The 19,849-nt window shown below is 54.4% G+C and overlaps 1 protein-coding gene across 2 annotated transcripts; it reads left to right on the forward strand.

Annotated features, from left to right (window-relative positions):
• Positions 1 to 11,591: 11,591 nt before the first annotated feature.
• PNOC (prepronociceptin) lies at positions 11,592 to 16,888 on the forward strand. Of its 2 annotated transcripts, XM_040599078.1 has the most exons (3): positions 11,592 to 11,722; positions 15,289 to 15,712; positions 16,679 to 16,888. In XM_040599078.1, exons 1-3 carry the CDS (start codon positions 11,603 to 11,605, stop codon positions 16,726 to 16,728), a joined length of 594 nt encoding a protein of 197 aa, XP_040455012.1. In that variant the 5' UTR covers positions 11,592 to 11,602; the 3' UTR covers positions 16,729 to 16,888. The 2 variants fall into 2 exon arrangements, with proteins under 2 accessions (XP_040455012.1, XP_040455013.1); XM_040599079.1 differs by lacking the exon at positions 16,679 to 16,888 and having other exon boundaries at positions 15,289 to 16,073.
• The last annotated feature ends 2,961 nt before the right edge of the window (positions 16,889 to 19,849 follow it).

A 19,849-nucleotide genomic window follows, 5' to 3' on the forward strand; every position in this document is an offset into this window, starting at 1 on the left:
GGATGCCGTACCACCCCTTCCCGGAGCACTTCAGTCCCCAATCCTGGCTCCAGGTGGAGGTGCCAGGGAGGATGCGCCCAGCGGGATGTGGGGTACCACGCTGCTGCCTCCCCAGCCCACGTGGCCATGGCCATGGCCAGCCGGCATGGAGGGCTTTAATTGCTTCTGCTGGACTTTTATTCCCTTATTATCACGGCAGCATCCTTCAGCTGCCGCCATGTCCCGCAGCAAGGAGCTGGCGGCTCATTCCTCTGCCTCTCCCCTTCCAGCCACCCATCTGCTCACTGCGTTTCCGTATTTTATCCTGGAAAAGAGTCATTTTCTTTGCAACTTTTCTGCCTGGGCAAACTTTCCTAGACCTCTAGCACGTCCGCACCCAGCTGCCTCTTTCCCCATCCCTCCTGCAGGGACCAGCCCATCCTTCCCACCCCTCGCCCAGCATCACCCATAAACCCACTCCTACTCTCAGGAAAAATCATTATTTTTGCATTTGGGTTAAAAAACATAATTGAGCATCAAAAGGACCAGTGGTGCAGTCGGGCTGTCCTTCCTCGCCCGTGCTGCGTCCAGAACCGGCTCCCCTTCACTCCTACAAAAGCATCATCCCACCTGTTGTGGGTGTTCAGTAGGAATATTTCAATGGAGCAATCTAAATAAATAAAGATAAAATAAATCACAGCCCGTAATATTAAACATCAGGCCTGCTGGGACAGTTTGGACTCTATTAAAAAGCGCTGCACATTCCTCTGGTGACTCAGAGGTTTTATGTGCTAAAGACGACGGTGATGTAGCAGGGTTTTTTTCCGCAAGGCACTAAATGCTGGGGTTTGGGGGTTATTTTTTTGGTGCATCGTGGTTCAACAGGTACCAGCCCAGGCTCCTTGCTGGGAGGGTGCTGGGACCCGCACTGGGAGCAATGGGGCGAGTGGAGGGTGCAGGGCTGGGCGGGACTGATGGGCAGGAGGAAATTTAGTTGCTACTGAGCAAAGAAATCCCTTATAGGTTTTTTGGGTGTTGTTTTTCTTTTTTAATTGATCGCTGAAGCTATTTTATTAAACTTCAAGCTCTTTTTCCCCACCACGAGCCCAGAGGCACCACAAGCATTCGGGGCTGCGCAGGGATGGATGTGTGCCAGTGCTTTGGGCTCAGAGCCATCCTCTGCTCCCAGATGGGATCATTGGCCCCTCGGAACCCAAATCCTGCCCCAATACACCTCACAGACACCTCCCCCCTCCCAGGGCATCTGCGCTGGCTGGTATTTTTGGGTTGGTATTGGCTCTGTCTCCACACCTATAGACACGGCAGTATCTATAAGTGATGGCAACCTCCTAGGGATGCTAATTACTAATTATCTCCCCTCCCAGGGTGAAGCTGCTACCTTGCAGCCAAATGTCACCCATCAACAGCTGGGGGTGGGGGAACAGGGGGTCCGGGTACTGGCAGGGATGAAGCTGCATCCTCACCTTGCATCCGACAGAGGCTGGCAAGGGGTGGGGATGCAAGAAAAGAGAGAGGAAAAGATCCAATTAGGGTGAAAACTCATTTGTTTGCCCCGCGGTAGCACAGTGGGCATCAGAGGTGGCCGCGGGGACTTTCTGACCACCTGATGGATGCTGGAGTTGGGGGGGGGGGGGGGAGTGGGGGCTGCTCTTCCCCCCCCGAAATAGCCGCCAGTGGGAAATGAGTCACCGGTTTCAATCTGGTTTCTCGCCAGCCCGTCCCTGACACCATCCATCAGACAGGGCTGAGCTGAGCAGATTTTTTTCCCCAGGGAACATTTTTTTTTTTGGTGGGAAGAAGGAGACGTGGGGGTGCCGTGGCCCCAAAGCAAGAAGTGAGTAGATGGTTTAAACATCATCCTTCCCATCTTTCAACTGCTGGCCCCAGGGGTTGAACATAAATATAACAACTGGGGAGTAACGGCAGCATCATTCCCAGATGCTTTGGGGGGCAGGGAGCCTCAGCCAGTGATTTTTCAGCTGGTCCCAAGACACTGTTTGGACCCCTGAACCCATGTACCTGTATATGGACCTGCCCAAGCCTCCCATGTCATGGGTTAAAATCTTTCTCCTACAAAGCTCTTTCTCTGCCCTGAAATTATTTTTGGGATTGGCCTGAAGTCAAGAGCTTTACCTCAAAAAAATCAGCCTTGGTGCTAATAAGGTGATGTTTCCACACCAGGATCAAGCCCACCTCCAATGAGACCACCCCCCCACAGTGCAGAGGGGACCTAGAAGGGATGATACACCATATGTTGGAGCATATTTGTGGTCAAATCTACCATCTTCCCCCTCCATTTGAACAAAAACCTGCTCCACAGCCCTTTTTAACAGCTCCTCCAATGTCCCATCCTCCAACCTCCAACTATCCATGGGGGGTCCTGGTCCCTGCGCTGCTGCTTGGATCCCAGCATCCCATGGGATGCTCCAGCTGTGGCTCCGTGGGTGATGAGCGGAGAGGGGTAAAGGCTTTCAGGCACTTCTGAAATTCAGATATTCTCCTGGCCCTCAGGCAGCACCATCACCTCGATGGCCTTAATTCATCAGTGAGAGGCAAGTTGTGAAAGGACAGGCTATCTTCAGCAAAGCCTTGTCGCTCCCCGCTCTCGTGCTGATGAGTGGCTGCGGAAGGGTTTGAGTGGCAGCGAAATGGGCACGATCAGGCTCTCAATAAAGCTGCAATTTCCAATGAGATGACACAAACACTTGGTGGGGCCTCGCCGAGCCCCCACCGCTCACAGCAGCTGAGCATCAAGTGGCAGAGGTCTGGCATTGGTGGTGATATCTCCTCTTGGTTTTATTTCTTGAGGGAATATGTTCATGGTTCTGCTTGGAGAAGGCTGCAGGCTGTTGTCCGGCCGGGTTCTTTTTTGTGGGTGCCCACCCAGGTGGGTACGTGGTGATGGTGGTGGCAGCTAACCCATGGTGTGATCCATGGCAGAACAGAGCTGAGGAGGGCAGAGCCATGGGGACGTTTGTGGATGGTGTGCCCCAGCCTGGCGTAACTAGGAGGATGGTCCAACATGCTGGCACAAAGAGCTTTTGGGGTAAAAATCACCTTGAATGGCGAATTTGGAGATGTTTGAAGAAAAGACATCACCCATCTTTGCTCTTTGGATAGAGTTGATGTGACAGGACCCCCAAAACCAACACTGGAGGAAGGGTGGGGGGTCCAGGTCCACTTACAAGCAAAGTGGGTGCCAGTGGAAGCTTTCTGATCTGGTCAGGGCAGTTTGGTCCCACAAATTAATTCAAAAAACACCAGGACAGATGCCCTCCGTCATCTTGCTGTGGGCCAGAGATGCGCCTCAACTACTGCTGCTCCCTGAAAGCTGTCCCATTCCCACCAGGACTGGTTCAGAGGTGGAGATGGGTGGAGATGGAGATGGAAAAGGATGGAGATGAAGGTGTAGATGGTGGAGATGGGTAGAGATGGCCACATTCTGTGACTCCAGGCAGGGGGGTGAAATACCCACCCCTTTATTATTTTTAATAAAGGTCCTTCTGGCCCATTTTGGGTCTCTGCTACCTTTCATTCCCCTTGGGTCAGAAAGTCCCAGGAAGGTGGGATGGACCTCTTGAGGGCTTTGGTCCCAACCCTACTCAAAGCAGGGCCAACCTCAAAGCAGGTCATGCTGCTCAGCGCCCATCCAGACATAGTTTCAGCATCTCCAAGGATGAAACCCCGAGGCTGTGCAGAGAGGAGCAGCCTCATCCCTTGTGCCTTGGTGGTAAAATCTCCCTTTCCCAACACAAAATGGAGCTCCTGTGTCCAAACTGGCCCTTCCCAGCAGCAAGGATGTAGGGCACCACGCAGAAGTTATGGTCTTCTCAGATGTTGCCTCAAGCTGAATGGCTCTAGTCCCTCTTCCCTTGGAAGAATATAAAACCTGCTTTCCTGCTCGATGCAAAGTGCAGGAAGGGATTGCTCTCCCCTCCCTGTCATGTTTTTTCTTAACATTTCTCCCAGTCTCTCAAATCTTTCATTTTTGACTTCTGTCTCCTTCCAGCCAGGACCTGCTGGTAGACCCAGCAGTGAAGCCACAGTCACTCATGTTACGTGGAGATCAGGCAGCGGGTTACGTGCTGCTTTGCCTGTGAAGAGCTGCATCCTAGCAGAGGATGGTTTCTGCCCCATCACGTCCTCCTGATGCTCCTTTCCTGAGCTCATCCAATGGACTAAAGTAATGGAAAACTAACCGGAGTGACAAGTTGTTTATTTTCCCACCCAGTGCATCGAATCGGCTCCAGCCCAGCTGTAATATTACCCACGGCACCCATCACCGCAACAGAGATGGAGCCAGAGGGTACACCCCACACCCCCCCCCCAGCCCCTCCGCATCCCCACAGCTTCTGGAAGAGCTGCTTTCCCCACCTCGCATTTCAAATTGGGGTTCACTGCCTGCCCACACCCCTGCTCAGAGCATCCTCCTCCCACTGAGTGCAGGCAGGTCTCCAGGCAACCCTCAGCATCCTCAGCATTGCTGCCAGCGGTCCCCACGAGTGGCCTGGAGCTCAGCACCTGGGTTAAGGTTTATTGGCAGTGAAGATTGTAGACGGGCTCCTGTCATGCCTGGCGAGCCCTTCGCTTGCCACCCAGCAGGACCCATCTGGCTGTGGTTCTTGGTGCCCGGGCATACCCCAGCTCGGCAAGGAGAGGTGGTGTGCTGGCCCTGCTCCCCTGCCCAGCCCCAAGCTTCTTGCAGGGGCACAGAAATGGCTTGAGCCTTCATCACACTCATCCTCACCCTGCTGGGGCAGAGCTCAAAGTCCTCCATCATTACCAACGGGAGTAAAACAGCAGCACTGGTCTGAACCTCGCTGTCAGTGTTTATCAACCCCAATTCGGGGGCAATGAAGCCCTTTACACTGCTGCTTCATCTTGTTAAAGCATATCCCTGAGGCTGCCCGTGAGCAGGATGTGACCCTGGCACCAAGCACCTGATTCTTGAAAAGCTCCGGGAAAATCATCTCCTGGGAGATGATACCTGAGCACGGGCCAGGAGAGGAGGTGATGCTCAGGGAGGGTTGTTCCTGGACGGTGGTACCCAAGCAGGGGCTGGGAGAGGAGGTGATGCTCAGGGGCGGTTGTTCCCAGGTGGTGGTACCCAAGCAGGGGCTGGGAGAGGAGGTGATGCTCAGGGGTGGTTGTTCCCAGGTGGTGGTACCCAAGCAGGGGCCAGGAGAGGAAGTGATGCTCGAGGAGGTTGTTCCTGGGTGGTGGTACCCAAGCAGGGGCCAGGAGAGGAGGTGATGCTTGGGGGGGGTTGTTCCCGGGTGGTGGTACGCAAGCAGGGGCCAGGAGAGGAGGTGATGCTCAAGGGGGTTGTTCCTGGGAGGTGGTACCCAAGCAGGGGCCAGGAGAGGAGGTGATGCTCAAGGAGGTTGTTCCTGGGTGGTGGTACCCAAGCAGGGGCTGGAAGAGGAGGTGATGCTTGGGGTGTGTTTTTCTTGATGGAGGGGATGGCTGCCCTATAAACACCCGCAGTTGATCAGGAAAATAATCAGGCAGCATCCAAAAGTGAACATGGGAGGCATCACACAGGCTTGGGTATGTCCTCATCCCCTCCAGCCATGACAGTGAAAGGATCCATGGGACCAGGGGAACAACACAACTTCCCAGCTGCTGAGTTTTCCCACTCCTCTGTCCTCCAGGCAGCTTTGGAGTCCTCTCCATGTTCTCCTTGCACCAGATCCCATCTGCTTTATGCCTTCTTTCTGAAAAGGATTGTCGTTTTTCGCTGTTAATTGCCTGTCACTTTGAATCCTCCTGCTCACCCTCACCCGGGATGCTCTCCCCCACCCTCCTGCTCGCCCCGAACTGCAGAGGAGCAAGCTCGGTTGGACCCAACTTTGAAACATAAATGCCCCAAAACCTTAAAAAAAAGATATATATCTGCATTTTCTATCCTAATTTTATGAATGAATCATCCCCAGTTCCCAAACACATTCCCTCTCCATTTCTGCTGGGGAAATTTGGCTGCTGGTACCCACATGGACCCAGAAAAACCTGGAAACACCACAAAAATGGGTATTTCTCCCCCTTAGCATGCTGGGTTTGGGCGTGTTGGCTGTCAATCACCCACACACACACCTCTGTCAATTAGCTAGACAGTAAACGAAGTCACCCCGATGTCATTTGCTGCCTCCTGCTCTTGGCAGCTCAACAGCAGCAGCATTACCGGCCTGGGAGGCAAATCCCTTCCATCAGTTTAAGGGAGAAAAGGCTATGGCGCTTCAATAAATGCCAAGAAAGGAGCATTTTGAGGGGCTGCAGAGTGAATGGCAGCCCCGAGAGCTTGTCAAATTACCCCGGGAGAGGACAAAAGAAGCATGAAGCCTTCTCACCCCAGCTCGGCTGCTGCTCTGTTCTGCGCAAGAGCCAGGGAATACGTCCTTAATGAAAAACAAAGTGGTTAAGGAAAGACTGAAGCAAGATATATAAAATACGTATATAATATATTTTAAAATATAAAAAAATAAATATTATATATATATTATATATATATATATATATATATAAAACACAAAAATCAGCATCCCCTATCTCCAGCACTCGCCTGGGAGCGTGATGGGGAGTGGCTTTGCCCCAGGCTGCCCGTGGGGCCAGCACGCCATTGCTCACCAGCCCTATGTTCCCCTAAAAAACCCAAAATCCAGGCTTGCACCTTGCCCCCAGAACAGGGCAGGTCCCCTCCCACCACTCCTGCGATGCCCTTTCACCACTTTTTGGCATTTTCATCAATTTCTCCATTTCTTTTATGCTTGCCCAAGCACCGACGCATCTGAGGTCTCACCCGGGGGCATTAATGCAACTATTTAATAGCCGTAGCTGAACTGAAAGGCGTTTCACTCCCATCTCCAGCCCTTCCTAGGGAGTCGTTACAAGAAATTACCAAGATAGGATCGCAGCGCCACGGCAGATTTTATTATTTAATTGCCAAGGTGGGGCAGGGAGAGATGCTGGGGGGTCCTGGCTCTGCATCGGCGCTAGCAGGGATGAGCGTTATCACTGCAGGTCACTGGAATGGGGGGAAAAACGGGGTGATGCTGGTTTGCAGAAGAAACCATTGAAGGTCGGGACCGATTTGGCCTTTCCAAACGAAAGGCAGCACTTATCCCCGATGCCAAGCGGCCAAATCCGTCTCTCTGCCTCGCAAGGTGCTGGCACGCGGCTGCATCTGGCTCACCGGGTGTTTCCATCATCCGTGAAATGTAAAGTTGGAATTTTCTGCTCTCCCCCCCCACCCCCGGCATCATCTGCGGAGCCTGGAATCAATTATTCCCACCCGCGCGCTTGCCATCGATGCGCGACATGCTTGGTAGCCGCACATGCGGTGTTGCTGCAGCCGTGCTGGAGCGGGTTGGTAATGGGGTTGGGGACCCCCCCCTTTGCCTCTTCTCAGGGTCTAAGGCAGGGGAAAGACCCCCCTGGGAATGGCTGGGGGCTGTCCGGGGGGTGTGGGGGGTGATTTTGGGGCTCACCTGGCTGTGGGTGCCTTCGGGTCCTTGTAACCCCCGGAGGTCTGGACCAGGGCACACTAGGACCCCCCCCCAGCCTCCATCCCAGCCCCACCACCCCTGGGATGCTTGGAGACACCGCCCGTTTGGATAACCACGAGGCCAGCATCCTTCGTCTCTTTCAGGGCTGCCCCCCCAGATTTAGGGAGGAGGAAAAAGGGCTGAGGGATGCAGGAGGGGGGGAAGGATGCACATCCCCGGTCCCCAGCTGCCGGCTGGCGCATCCCTCCACCGGCAGCCCCCGGGGGTGGGCTCAGCGACGCACGTGTTCGGGGAGGGAGGTGTGGGGATGCGTGTATACACCGTCTATATATACCACCGTGGCACAGGCACTGGAGAAGTCACAGATCAGAGGAGCCGGCAGCCGACAGCACACCCGCAGGTAGGAAATCTGCTTTAATTTTCCCATCCTGGGGGGGCTTGGCTGGTTTTATTTAGTCTGAGGATGGTCCACCCCACTTCGATTCACAGATAGATATTCCCCTCCCTGCTAAGGGTTAAATAAAATATCTTCCCGGAGGGAGAAATCCATCCCCTCTGTCCCAAGAGAGGAAAAGTTTCAGCTTCACCATCCAGCCCCAAATTCAACCGGAGTGGAGCCGGAGGGACACAACAAGAGTCAGTGCAGGCGGCCTGCCCAAAGCCCGGGGGGAGCCCACGGGGCGACGGCGGGATCCTCCGGCATGGGTAGAATTTTTTAGTGGAATTTTTTAGGAGTCACCGGACAACGGCTTTCCCCATTCAGTATTTCTCCCCCTTTTTCCTTTAGCCAGGTCTTCTCCAGGGCCACTGTGGGATGCTCCAGGAGACGCCTGGCTTGTGATAAATCCCGTTTTCCCTCCCAAAAGGCACAAAAAGGAGGAAAATTGGGAGGGGGTGGGTGTTGCTTTGATAATTTTAGTCCCCCTTGAAAAGCAGGAATGAATGGCTGAGACATGGGGATGTGGGGAGAAATGTTCTTCCCGAGCTTTTTTACCTCTAAACAGCCTTTCTCAGCCTCTCCAGCCCACATCTGTGTTTATAGTCACGCCGCGGCGCCTAATTTTGGCCAATTATGGCCAATTACCTGATTGAGGGGGGATCGACAAAAAGAAATGCTTATTTTTCTGGCGAGCACTGGGCATCTGCAGCCAAACCACCCCCCTCTCCTCTCCCCCCCTCCCCCCCCTCCCCCCAGATCCCTCCAGTTCTCCCTAAAATCCCCCCAAACGCTGCTGGCACAAGCCAGGGTTTGGGGGAGCCGGGGAAGCATCGTAGCCGGTGCCAGTGGGGGACACTGTTGGGCAATATTGCGCTTTTTCAACTGGAAAAAGCTTTGACTCCTTCAATGCTGGCTCCCGGCAGGGCCGGATCCTGCCCGGCCGCATGGCTCTTGCCCTCTGGATCAGGCCTTGGCTTTGGGCAGTGTGGGAATTTGCAGGGAAAAAATTAATTTGGGCAGGTTTTGCTGCGGGCATGGGAAGCCAGGAGCTCCTCAGTGTGCTCCTCACGAGGTGGGACTGATCCTGACCCAGGAAAGTGAGAGCATCACTGCGTTTAAACCCTTGCGAAGGTGTTGGGGGAAGGATGGTGATCCCACTGCTGCGATAATCCTTGCTGTTCACATCTCCCGTGGGAAAAGGGAATGGAGTATCCCTGGGGAGAGGCAGGGAGCATCTCCCTGGCACTGCTGGTGAGCTCCCAACCCAAATCGCATCAAATCAAGCGAACAAAACCCATCTCAGCAAGCACCTGCTTCCCCTTCCACCTCTTCTCCTCGGGTTATTCGTGTCACACGTCCTTCCTGCTGCCCACCGAATCAGCCCTTTTATATGGCTGCGTCCCCCACACCATTCCACCTGGAGCAATCAATAAAAGCCACTTGTCCTGATGGATAACCAGACCTCACCGTGATATGAACCCCAGGCTGGATTTTTTTTTTCCCCCAAATATATAAGGAGGGTGATTCAACTGGATTGAAAACTGAGGATGCACCTGTGGGGCAGCCCATAGCAGCAGGGGGTCCCAGAGCTGGTTTGTGGGATGGAGCGGCCGTACCCTGACAGCCCACCCCTGGGAGGGAGAGGTTTAGTTTTTAGGGAGGAAGAGGAAGGTTCACGCCCAGGAGCAGCCCCAGTGTCTGGGGAGCCACGGGGGTGGCTATGGGATGACACTGGGGCTGTCATATCCTTGGCCAGGGTCAATGGCAGCCCCAGATGTGGGGGCAGTGGGACTGGCCAGTGCACCCCTTGGGAAAAAGAGTCCAGGTTCAGTTTTCACAGAGGAAAAAATGGGGAATTTTTTTTTAAAAAGGAAAGAATGGGGAAAAATAGGGAAAGGGGGGGGGGGGGGAAAGGGGAAAAATGGGAAAAAAGGCATCCCTCTTTTTTCTTGTGTGGCTGTGGCTGTGAAACTCAGAAGGGGGCTTCATGCTGTCACACCCCCACATCCCTGCCACCCCACCCCCCCGGCACCCCAGTGCAGAAACAAGAGAAAAATCCACCGCACACGGTCCTGCCCTTTAAAAGGGCTGATTTAATTGGGGGGGGGGGGGGGGGGGGGCACTGATGCGCAAAGCGGGGGTTGTTTCCTTCTTTCCCACCCCTGCCCCTGCCAGTGATGCTGGCAGGGTACCGCATCCCGCCTGCCCGATAGCATCTTTTAATTAACCAGGAAGAAAAGCCGAGCCGTAATCTCGGAGCCTCCTCTGCAGCCAGATGTGACCTGCTTTTCCCAGGACACTGGACTTGATGTCTCTTGGGGACATGGGAACAGGGCTATGGGGTGGGTTGCAGCCCCCTTCCTGCCTCCACCGAACCCCATTTTGGGGCTGAGTGATTTTTCGGGGGGGGGGGGGGGGGGGGGTGTTGGGTGTTGCCCTCTCCCAGGAGCTTTCTGCCAAGCCTCTGACTCACACTGCCAGCCAGTTTTAATGAGACTCGATGAAGATTAAGCCTTAATTCCAGCTCTTATCAGCTTCCCCCTGTACCCTCCAGCAAATGACAACTGGGAGCCGTCAGGCTCTGTGTCACTGCCTGGCTGGCAGGGATGAAAGGTGACCATGGTGCCTGTCAGGGACCTGGGTGGATGCTCTGCCTCCGTTGCAAGGAGCAGTGGTAGCCCCTGCCTTGGTGGGGTGGGACCCCCTGGCCAGGTGCTCAACCCCACACCAAAAGCAGCTTGAAATGCTGTTGGAGCAACACACGGGCTGCAAAGTCACCATCACCGAGGTCTTCCTCCCCTCTGAGCATCCTGGTACAGGGTTTTCTGGGTGCTGCTCTGGCATGGAGGGACCTTGGTGCCACCAAGGATAGCACCAACCTTCACATCCTCATCCTGCTCCTCTCCACCGCCTCCATCTCGTCTCCTCGCTGGCTTATAAACCTGGTGCCATGCAGCACTGGGACCTGCTCCCAAGGACCACGGGGATGTCAGATCCCTTTTCTCGGCAGGATGAGCGTGAGGGGTGGGTCAGGAGGACCAGCCCTCCTGTTTGCAGATGGCCATGGGGATGCATCAAGCGAAATCTCCAGGAATTGGGAGGGAACCACGTGGCCTTGGTCATGTCACTTAATCGCCGCCTGCCACCGATGTCAGCAAAGCTGGACAGGACTCAGGGAGGTCTTTGGGAATTGGCTTTGCTGCTGCACACCAGGTGGGCTCAGATCCCAGCAATTTCTGCTGAGATAGGGACAGGGGTGGCAGCACCCTAAAAACAGCCAGGAGGGGATACCAGAGCAGGACATCCTCACCCCGCTCCAGCCATGCTTGGGTAAGGAGTGTTCTGCTCAGGGGACAGCTGGGGACGTGCTGCCCCACCACGTCCACCTGCTAAAATAAGCCCTAGCCGGGACTTGTGCCATGAGATAGCCTGGAAAAAATCAAGCTGGGACACACCGGATCTGTTTTGGGGATGAGGAGGCGGCCAGGCTCCTTTCCTGAAAGGATAATTTTGTCAGGGGGACTGGGAACATGCGTGTCTGGGGGGGGTGAGGGAAGACAGGCTGAGAACGGGCACATTTCGGTGCACGTGCAGGGCTCGGTGGTGCGGGTCCCATCCTGACAGCTTCTCTCTCCTGGCTGCAGCTGCTGCCGGTGCCGCCATGAGGGCTGTGCTTTGGGACCTGCTGCTGCTCTGCCTCTTTGCCCGGGTGCGGGGGGACTGCCGGGGGGACTGCCTGCGCTGCGACCGCCACCTCTACCGGGACAGCTTTGACGTCCTTGTAAGTCCCTCTGCCTGCTGGCTTGTCCCCTGCCACAGGCAGCACCCACGGGGGTAGCATCCATGGGTGCTGTGCCAGCTGCATCCCGTCACACTGGGTAGGCACCCTCCTCCCTGTGCCAGGGTTAGGGTTTGGGGGCTTGGCGGGGGGCTTTGGTGGCCGGTCCATGCCAAACCTCGAGGGGAAGGTGCCACCTGCTGTCACTGTTTCTCCTCCTTGGGCACCCCCCAGGGACACCATTGGACAAGAAGGTCCCGAGGGAGGATTCAGACCCCAAACCAGCTGCTGGGAGAGATGGGGACAAGGCTGCGACAGCCCAAGGAGGGTCCCAAGACCCCAAGCAACCTCAGCTTTCCTGCCCCACGGCTTGCAGCTTCGCTGCCCCTACGTATGCCGACCCTGGACCCCCCCAGGGGACTCCATCCTCCAAGGAGCCACCAAAATCCTACCCTGAGTCCCAGCAGGATGGGACCAGCTCTGCAGGTGGCTGGCAAGCCACAGCGCTCTGTGTGAACGGGCCCCCTGCAGCCTCTCTCGCTCCCTTGATTTGCCTCCAACGCTGGGTGGAAAGAGCTACTGAATAGGGGGGTTGGGTTTTTTCCAGCCCCTAACCCTTTTTTTCCTGCTCCTCTGAGCCACGGCCGTGCCCTGGCCAGCAGCATTTCTTTCCCCCCCATTCCCACCCTGCCTCCGGGGGTTTACCTATCGCCTCCCCCCTGCCCTCTTGCCTATTTATTAGCGACGATAAATCACGGCGGGTTAAGACATCCACCCAAAAGGAGCCAGCAGCTCAGGAAGCCCCCAGAACTGGGAAATGTTTCCACAAAACCAGGGGAGACCAGAGACTTCCAGGGATCTGTGGAGATGCTGGAGCACCCCAGTGCCACCCTCTTGCTGGCAAAGCCTTCTGCAATGGCACGTCGCTGCCCCCAAGTTTTGGGGCACAACTGCCCTGGTTTTGCCCCAAAATATTGTTTTGCAGTCTGAAGGCACCAGCACTTCTGCAGGGCCCCCCCTTCCTACCTGGTCCTGCCTCTGGAGCTGCATTTTGCTCTGTCTTCCCTGGCCAGCAAGGAGGAGAGGAGATGGGATGGATGGTTGGTGGCTCATGGATCCCGTGCAAGGTTGTATCTCAAAGCAAGAGTGGTTTGAACCAGGAGCAGAGGACTTTCAAGGCTCAGTTTCAGCTGGCAGAACCATCGTGGTGGGATTGGATACAACCCCCCCACCATTTTGGTGGCCAAAGCATCTGCCCTCCTGAGGTAGAAATAGAAGATGCCCCTGAAGTTAGAGGCATGCCTGCACCAGCATCGCAGCTGCCAGAGCAGGGCAGGGACTGGCTGATGGAGCTGGTCTTCAAGTTGTGGATGAATCACCTACATCCTGGTCCCCAGAGTCCTCTAGGGATGGTGCAAACCCACAGTGACACCGTTAATGCCAACTGAAGGTCAGAAGGAGCGGCCCCGGGTAGTTTCAGCACTAGACATGGTGGAGCATTGGCTGGTGTTTGCTGAGGGCTCCCGAAAGACCATGAGCTGGCCTGGTGGCAGATGCCATTTCCATGTGAATTGAGAACACAGCAGGGTGGCTGAGGACCGCTGAGATGTTCCTGGTGCTGCTCTGCGGATGTGTGGTAGGACTGCTGGTTGTCTTCAGCCTGATGTCCGGGGTGATTCCTCTTGAAGCCTACCAGCTGGTGCTCATCACAGCTGGTACCTCCATGTGATCCATCACCTTTCATCTCCTACACAGGCCACTGCAGTGGCCCATCAGCCATAGATCCTGCCAAAGCCTTGGAGACCCCAGGACAGGATCTCGGCTCCGTGCAGGATGCCCTCAGCATCTCCACAAGGACCCTCTTAGGTGTCTGAGCCTACAAGACCCTCGTCACCACCTCACTTTGGGACAACTATTTTTCTTTTGTCTTTTTGTCTGAAGAGCCTGGCCGCCCTTGGGGATGGAAATAGCTGACTGCTGTGGAGCCATGTGCTCGAGCTGCAGCCCTGAGACACCACGTTGGGACCTGTAGCACTTCCCACCTGGCAAAGTCAATGAACCCATGGTGACGTGCGTCTTTGCAAAGGTTTTAGTCTTGCAGATGGCCTGTAGCGATGAGACACGCCAACGCACTTCAGCACGGGGGTCCCCAGCTGGTGTTAGGCATTTGAAAGAGCCCGCCATGAAGGTGATGCTGGGATGGAGACGCTTCAACACGAAGGAAGACAACCCTCCCCATCTGGGCCCTCCAGCCCTGGTTTCTTTGGGTATTTATTTAGTTTCGTTCTTCTAGGGTTTTCTCCTGGATGGTTTCCCCTGGGTGCTGGTTTTGGTGGTAGTGGCCCACTTGGGGCTATCACCCCACAGCAATGCTGGGTCCGTGTCCTGCCTTAGTAGACGAGGCCTCTTGGAAAGCGATGAGACACAAACATAGAGGGATGCACCCATGGGTGCTGAGGAAGCTTGATGGCACCTCTTGATGAGGCAGCTCTTGGTGGCCTTTGAAGGGACTTGGTGACCAGGGTGGGTTCCTGGGGGCTGGGAGGGGGCAGATGTCACACCTCTCTTTGAGGAAGGCATGAAGGAGGATCTGGGAAGCTATAGGCTGGTCAGCGTCACCTCAGTCCTTGGGGATGTGGTGGAGCACATCATCTTGCAAAGCATTTCCAAACATATGAAGGACAAGGAGTTCACTGGGAGCAGCCAGCATGGATTTATGAAGGGGAAATCGTGCTTGACCAACCTGACAGCTTTCTGCAGTGAGACAAGCAGCTTGTCTTGACTTTCATCAGGCTTTGACATTGTCTCCCATGACATCCTTGTGGACAATCTGCTGAAGCACGGGATAGATAAATGGGCAGTGAGGTGGACTGAAACCTGGAGGACCTTGATGTCTTCATGAATGGCCGGGATGATGTGAGAGACGCACCCTCAGCAATGAACGGATGATGCAGAGTTGGCAGGCGTGGATGGTAGACCACAGGGTCATACTGCCACCTGGAGTAACCTTGCTAGCCTGGAGAAATGGGCTAGTGGGAACCTCGTCAAGTTCAACAAGGAGAAAAGCAAAGTCTTGCCCCTAGGGAGGAACAAGCCCAGGCACCAGCACATGCCATGGGCATATGCCACAGGCACCACCTCCACCCTCCCATGACTCAGTGATTTTTGGGGTTTTTTGGGGCTCGAGCCCGGCTGAAGGACCCTGCAGTGCTGAGCACAGGGTGATGGGATGGAAGCATGGACATCAATGGGGAAGTGTGGAGTATGTCCAGTGAGGAGCAGGAAGGGCCAGAGAGGGAAGCTGAGCAGCATCTCCACCACCATCTCTGGGAGCCCAGGAACGGGTTTTGGGAGGGGACACCTCCCCAAATGAGGCCAGGCAAGGGCTGATGAGCTGCCAGCACCTTTCCATGGGTGTCTTCCAACACGTCGCATCACTGGACAGGCTGGAAGTGGGGGGATGCTCGAGCACCTGCCATTTGGGGTACACCAGCTGGGGCTGCCTGGTGTCCCACAGCCCTGGGGGGACCAAACCCCATCTGACTCCCATCCCCGTGTTTCCCGCACAGGTCTGCATCCTGGAGTGCGAAGGCGAAGCCGTGCCTCGGGCCACCTGGGAGCTGTGCGCTGCCGCCAGCCGAGCCGCCCCATGGCCCCACGACCTGCAGGACGCTGGCGATCCCTGGCATGGCGCGGTGCCGGCAGTGCCGGTGAGCCCGCTGCAGGTAAGCGAGCTGCTGCGGCGACGGGAAGCCGAAGATGAAGGCGTCGAACCGGCACCAGGCGCCTTCCCGCAGCCACCTGAGGACATTTCCCGACGGCTCGGCGGTTTCCCGCGGGGGATGCGCAGCTCGCGGCCGGCACCGACAGCCAAGGGGGTGCAGAAGCGGTACGGGGGCTTCATCGGGGTCCGCAAGTCGGCGAGGAAGTGGAACAACCAGAAGAGGTTTAGCGAGTTCCTGAAGCAGTACCTGGGCATGTCGCCCCGCTCCAGTGAGTACGACATCGCTGGCGGCATCAGCGAGCACAACGAGATCTAACGGAGACCCACGCCGCCCGGCTAGGTCCGCCATGGCCAAAAAAGTCAACCCTCTACCCCTCTACACCACATGTCCATGGGTGCAAATTAAAAAGGGGGCAAAAAAAAAAAAAAAAAAAAAAATTGGAAATACCTTAACTTACAAATGCTGAATTGGAGACTGGGGAGGGATGCTGAGGGTGGCTGTCGGTGTCTCGGTGTCCGGAGGGTGCCTGGGGAAAGGCCCTTTGCTGACAGCTCCCCCCCAGCGATGGTGGGCAACAGGGTTTTACCCTCAGCGCCCAAGAGGTCTGAAGGGTGGTTTGCCCCAAAAGAAAAAAAAAAAAATCAAAAGAAGAAAAAACTAAAAAAAAAAAAAGAGATAAATTATTTAAAATTTTAAAAATATATAAATAATTCTAAATAAATGAAAATAAATGAAAATCAAACAGAACCTTTTCCTTTTAGAAATTAAATAATTCCTCCCCAAACACGCCAGCTTCACATTGCCAGGCGAGCGGCAGGGTAACCCCCTACTGCCGCTCCCCGGGGACCAGTGTCCTGTGCCGCCACCGGCTCCACCGGGATGCTCAGAGCCCCCAGCCTCTCTACCCTGCAGCTGCCGAGACCACCCATCCCCATCCCCTCCCCAAATTTACAATTTGGGAGAATTTAAAATTTTTTTCCCCTTTTTTTTGTTTCTTTTTCCTTTTTCTGCCCCATCCCCACCCCCCACCCCCCCGGGTGGCATCTCCCTAAATTAGGGGGTGCACCCCCAGCCCTGCATTCCCTGGGAGAGAGCCCCCCGCTCCCTCCACTCTCCGCTCAGCTGCTACTTTTTTCCCTTTTTTTTTTCCCTTTTTTTTTTCCCCCTCTCTATTTTCTTTTTTTTTCTTTCTTTCTTTCTTTTCTCTATTTTTTTATTTTTATTTTTTTTATAGCGTTCCGGCACCGCATCCCAGCACCTTCTGCCAGGCACAGGCAAAATTAACCCTGCTCCTGTCCACCCCAGCAGCCTCCATCCTCTCTCTGACGGACCCCAAAGCGCTTCAGACTCGCACGCGTTCAGAAATCACTTTGCTCTTCACTCACTAAAGCCAGATTTAAACCAGGACCCGACGAATTTCGGCCTCCGCCTGCGACGGGAGCGAGATGCCATGGGGAGGGCGGGGAGGGGACCGCGGGGGAGCGGGCAGAAATTTAAACAAAATAAGGAAAAAAAGGGATTCTTTCAAAAAAAATTGGATTTGGGGCTTTTTTTGTTTTATCTTTTTTTGGGTTGGCCACTGTGAAAAAGCCACCTTGGATCCAGCGGAAAATAAGCCCCCACCCCACATTCCCAGTGCCTTCCCTGGCAGCGCTCAGCATCCCCCAGCCAGGGCTTACACCTTCCCACGGGATTTATTTCCAACTTTTTGGATGGGGGATGCCAAGGGGTCGCGTCCCACTGTGGCTCCGTTCCCAGCCGCCACAGCGGGGACCGGCTCCTGCCCCAGTGCCCAAAACGCACCTGGGAAACATTAGTTCTTTTTTTACATTCTTTTTCCCTTTTCTAAAATGTATTTTTCCCTTTTTTTCAGTGTTTTCCCTCAAGTTTTGTAAAGCCTCTGGGGTTGACTTCTTTGCTCAGCAATACAAACCACGCGCATGTTTTTGTTGCGGCCCCCCGCCCCCCCCGGCATGCATCGTGTCCCAGCCCCCATGCTGGGACGCGGGTTCCCCCCCCCCCCCCCCCCCCCCGCCGTGTCGCTCCCAGGATAATCAGAGCCGGTTGATTCTCCTGCCTAATTTGCTACCCAAAAAGCATAAACCTGGAGCGACTTCGCCCGGGTCTTACCCGCAGCGCTGCCCTTCACTCTTTGTAAAAAAAAAAAAAAAAAAAAAGAATAATAAAATAAATAATATAATAACCCCGATGAAAAAAAAAACCCAGATCTTGTTCTTTTTAATTGTTTCATACAAAGATTTCTCCATTAAACTTGTACATAGCAAAAGGATTAATAAATTAGTTTACTGTTTCTACGATATCATTGCGACTGGCAACCATCACTTGGGTCAATGCAGGTCCCTGCTGCCCCCCTGCCACGGCGGGGGGGAGGGGGGGAGGGGGGGGCGGGAACGACTGAATGGCCCTGCTCAGCTGGGGAAGAGTTTGGTTTTAAGGAAAAAAAAAGGAGATTTTTGTACATTTGTGTTATTTCCAGGATGGCAGAAATCTCCCTCACGCAGGCTGCTGCAGAGCTACCGGCAGGGTCTGTCCCATCGCACATGTGTCCCTCAGCCAAAAATGGGATGGGATGGGGAGGGGGGGATTTAGGGTTAAAAAAAAAGGGATTTTAGGGTTTAAGAGAAAAGGGGAATTTCTGCACACCCAGAATCCTTTTCCATAGGGATAAGGAAGGCACTCCCAGTGAGGCCCCAGCCCAGCTGGAAGTCCAGGGGTTCAGCTCAGGAGCCACCCACATTTGGGGAGGGGGGGCATCACCACCCAAGCACCTTGCAGCAGAGGGGTAGGGACACACTGGGACCGGCCGGTGGCAGGGCTGCTGTGTCCCCACTTTGCAGCTCCGGGCAGAGGCACAACTTCTGCTGCTGTTTTGACCAGCAGCTGGAAATTAAAAATGAATTGGGGAAGACTTTGGCTGGTTGGGGGATTGCTTCGCGCACGGCCAGCTGGCACCTCAACACACATTCAAAAAAAAAAAATTATCCATGTTTTTTTGGCATCAAAAAGCGACTTCTCAGCTCAGCGCTTAACTGGCCGCAAGAGAAGGGCTCCCGGCCACAGGAGTCTGGGCCACCGATTACAAACCAGCCGGGTTTAGCACATGCAAATCCCGTCCTGCAGCGCCCAGGTTTAAAACCTGAGGTATTTCGGGATTTGGGGGGAAAACCAGCAGAGGATGCGCAGAGCCTGGGGCCGCGGGGGGGAGCGGCGCTGCCAGCGCGGCTCCCAGCGCCGGGCAGACACTGCTATCTAGTGGTGCCAGAAAGGGCTGTGCACAGGGCTCCCTGCGGCCATGGGGTCCCGGGGGGTCATGGGTGCCCCCCGGGGCTAGGCTATAAGGACATGGCAGAGCCAGCAAGTTATGAGGCAACTTTTCTTTTTATTTCTTATAAAATATATTTCATATTGCTGCTGTAAAAATTACATTTCACATTTTTATTTTTTAACTTTTTTCCCCTCTTTTTTTTTTTTAACAATAAAAATAATACTTGGAAGACAGCTGAGAAAAAGCTCCAACAAGACAGAAAAATTCACTTGATAACAGCATCATCCCTGCCCAGCCAGTGGCCCCACGGGGGCACGGCCACGGTGCCAAGTGTCCCCAACCCCTTTCCTTGCTCCCCCACACCCCGTGACACCGCCACAAAGTCCCCCACTGACAGTGCTGAGACTGACGACGTGGGGTCACCCGGCTTTTGGGGTGCAACTACCCCCACCGGCAGTGGTGTGGGCAGTGTCCTGGCTGGAGATGGGGGAGTAGCCTCCAATTAATTAGTGCCCAATTAAGAGGTTCCTATATACATACATATACATGCTCCGGGAGACAGCCAGATGGATGAGGGAAAACTCTCCAAGCTGGATTTACAGGTCAGGATTACCCGTGGTTGGGGCAAAAAGAGGAGATTTCTTGAGACCAGCAAGACTCAAATGTCAGGAGGTAAAGTCCAACGGTCAGGAGGTGGCTGGAAGCGAGTTAAAAAATAATAGGGAAAGGAAAAAATAAAAATAAAAAAAAAAAATACATCTCTAATGTCAACGAACCCGATAGACATGGTGGAAGCCTGCTGTCATTTCTGCAAAAACATGAGAAGGTTTTTCTGGTTTAAAGTGTAAAAATTCCAAAATACTCCCAAACCAGAAGGAAAAACAAAACAAAACACAAAACCCAACCCACCCTGCACTGGTTTCTCCATTAAAAATAATAATTAAAAAAACAACAAAGAGCCACAAGCATAAGGACAATTTTGTCCAATGAAGTCCGTACCACAAAAGCCCTTGGAAAAGAGGCTGTAGGCGCCTCCCACCCCTTGGATAAAACACCACCGATATAACATGAGGTGACTGTGCTGGGCAGTAAGTGCTATACGCTGTGGGAGGTGGTGGC

Source organism: Falco naumanni, chromosome 6 (assembly GCF_017639655.2).
Source record: "Falco naumanni isolate bFalNau1 chromosome 6, bFalNau1.pat, whole genome shotgun sequence".
NCBI classification, from domain to species: Eukaryota; Metazoa; Chordata; class Aves; order Falconiformes; family Falconidae; genus Falco; species Falco naumanni.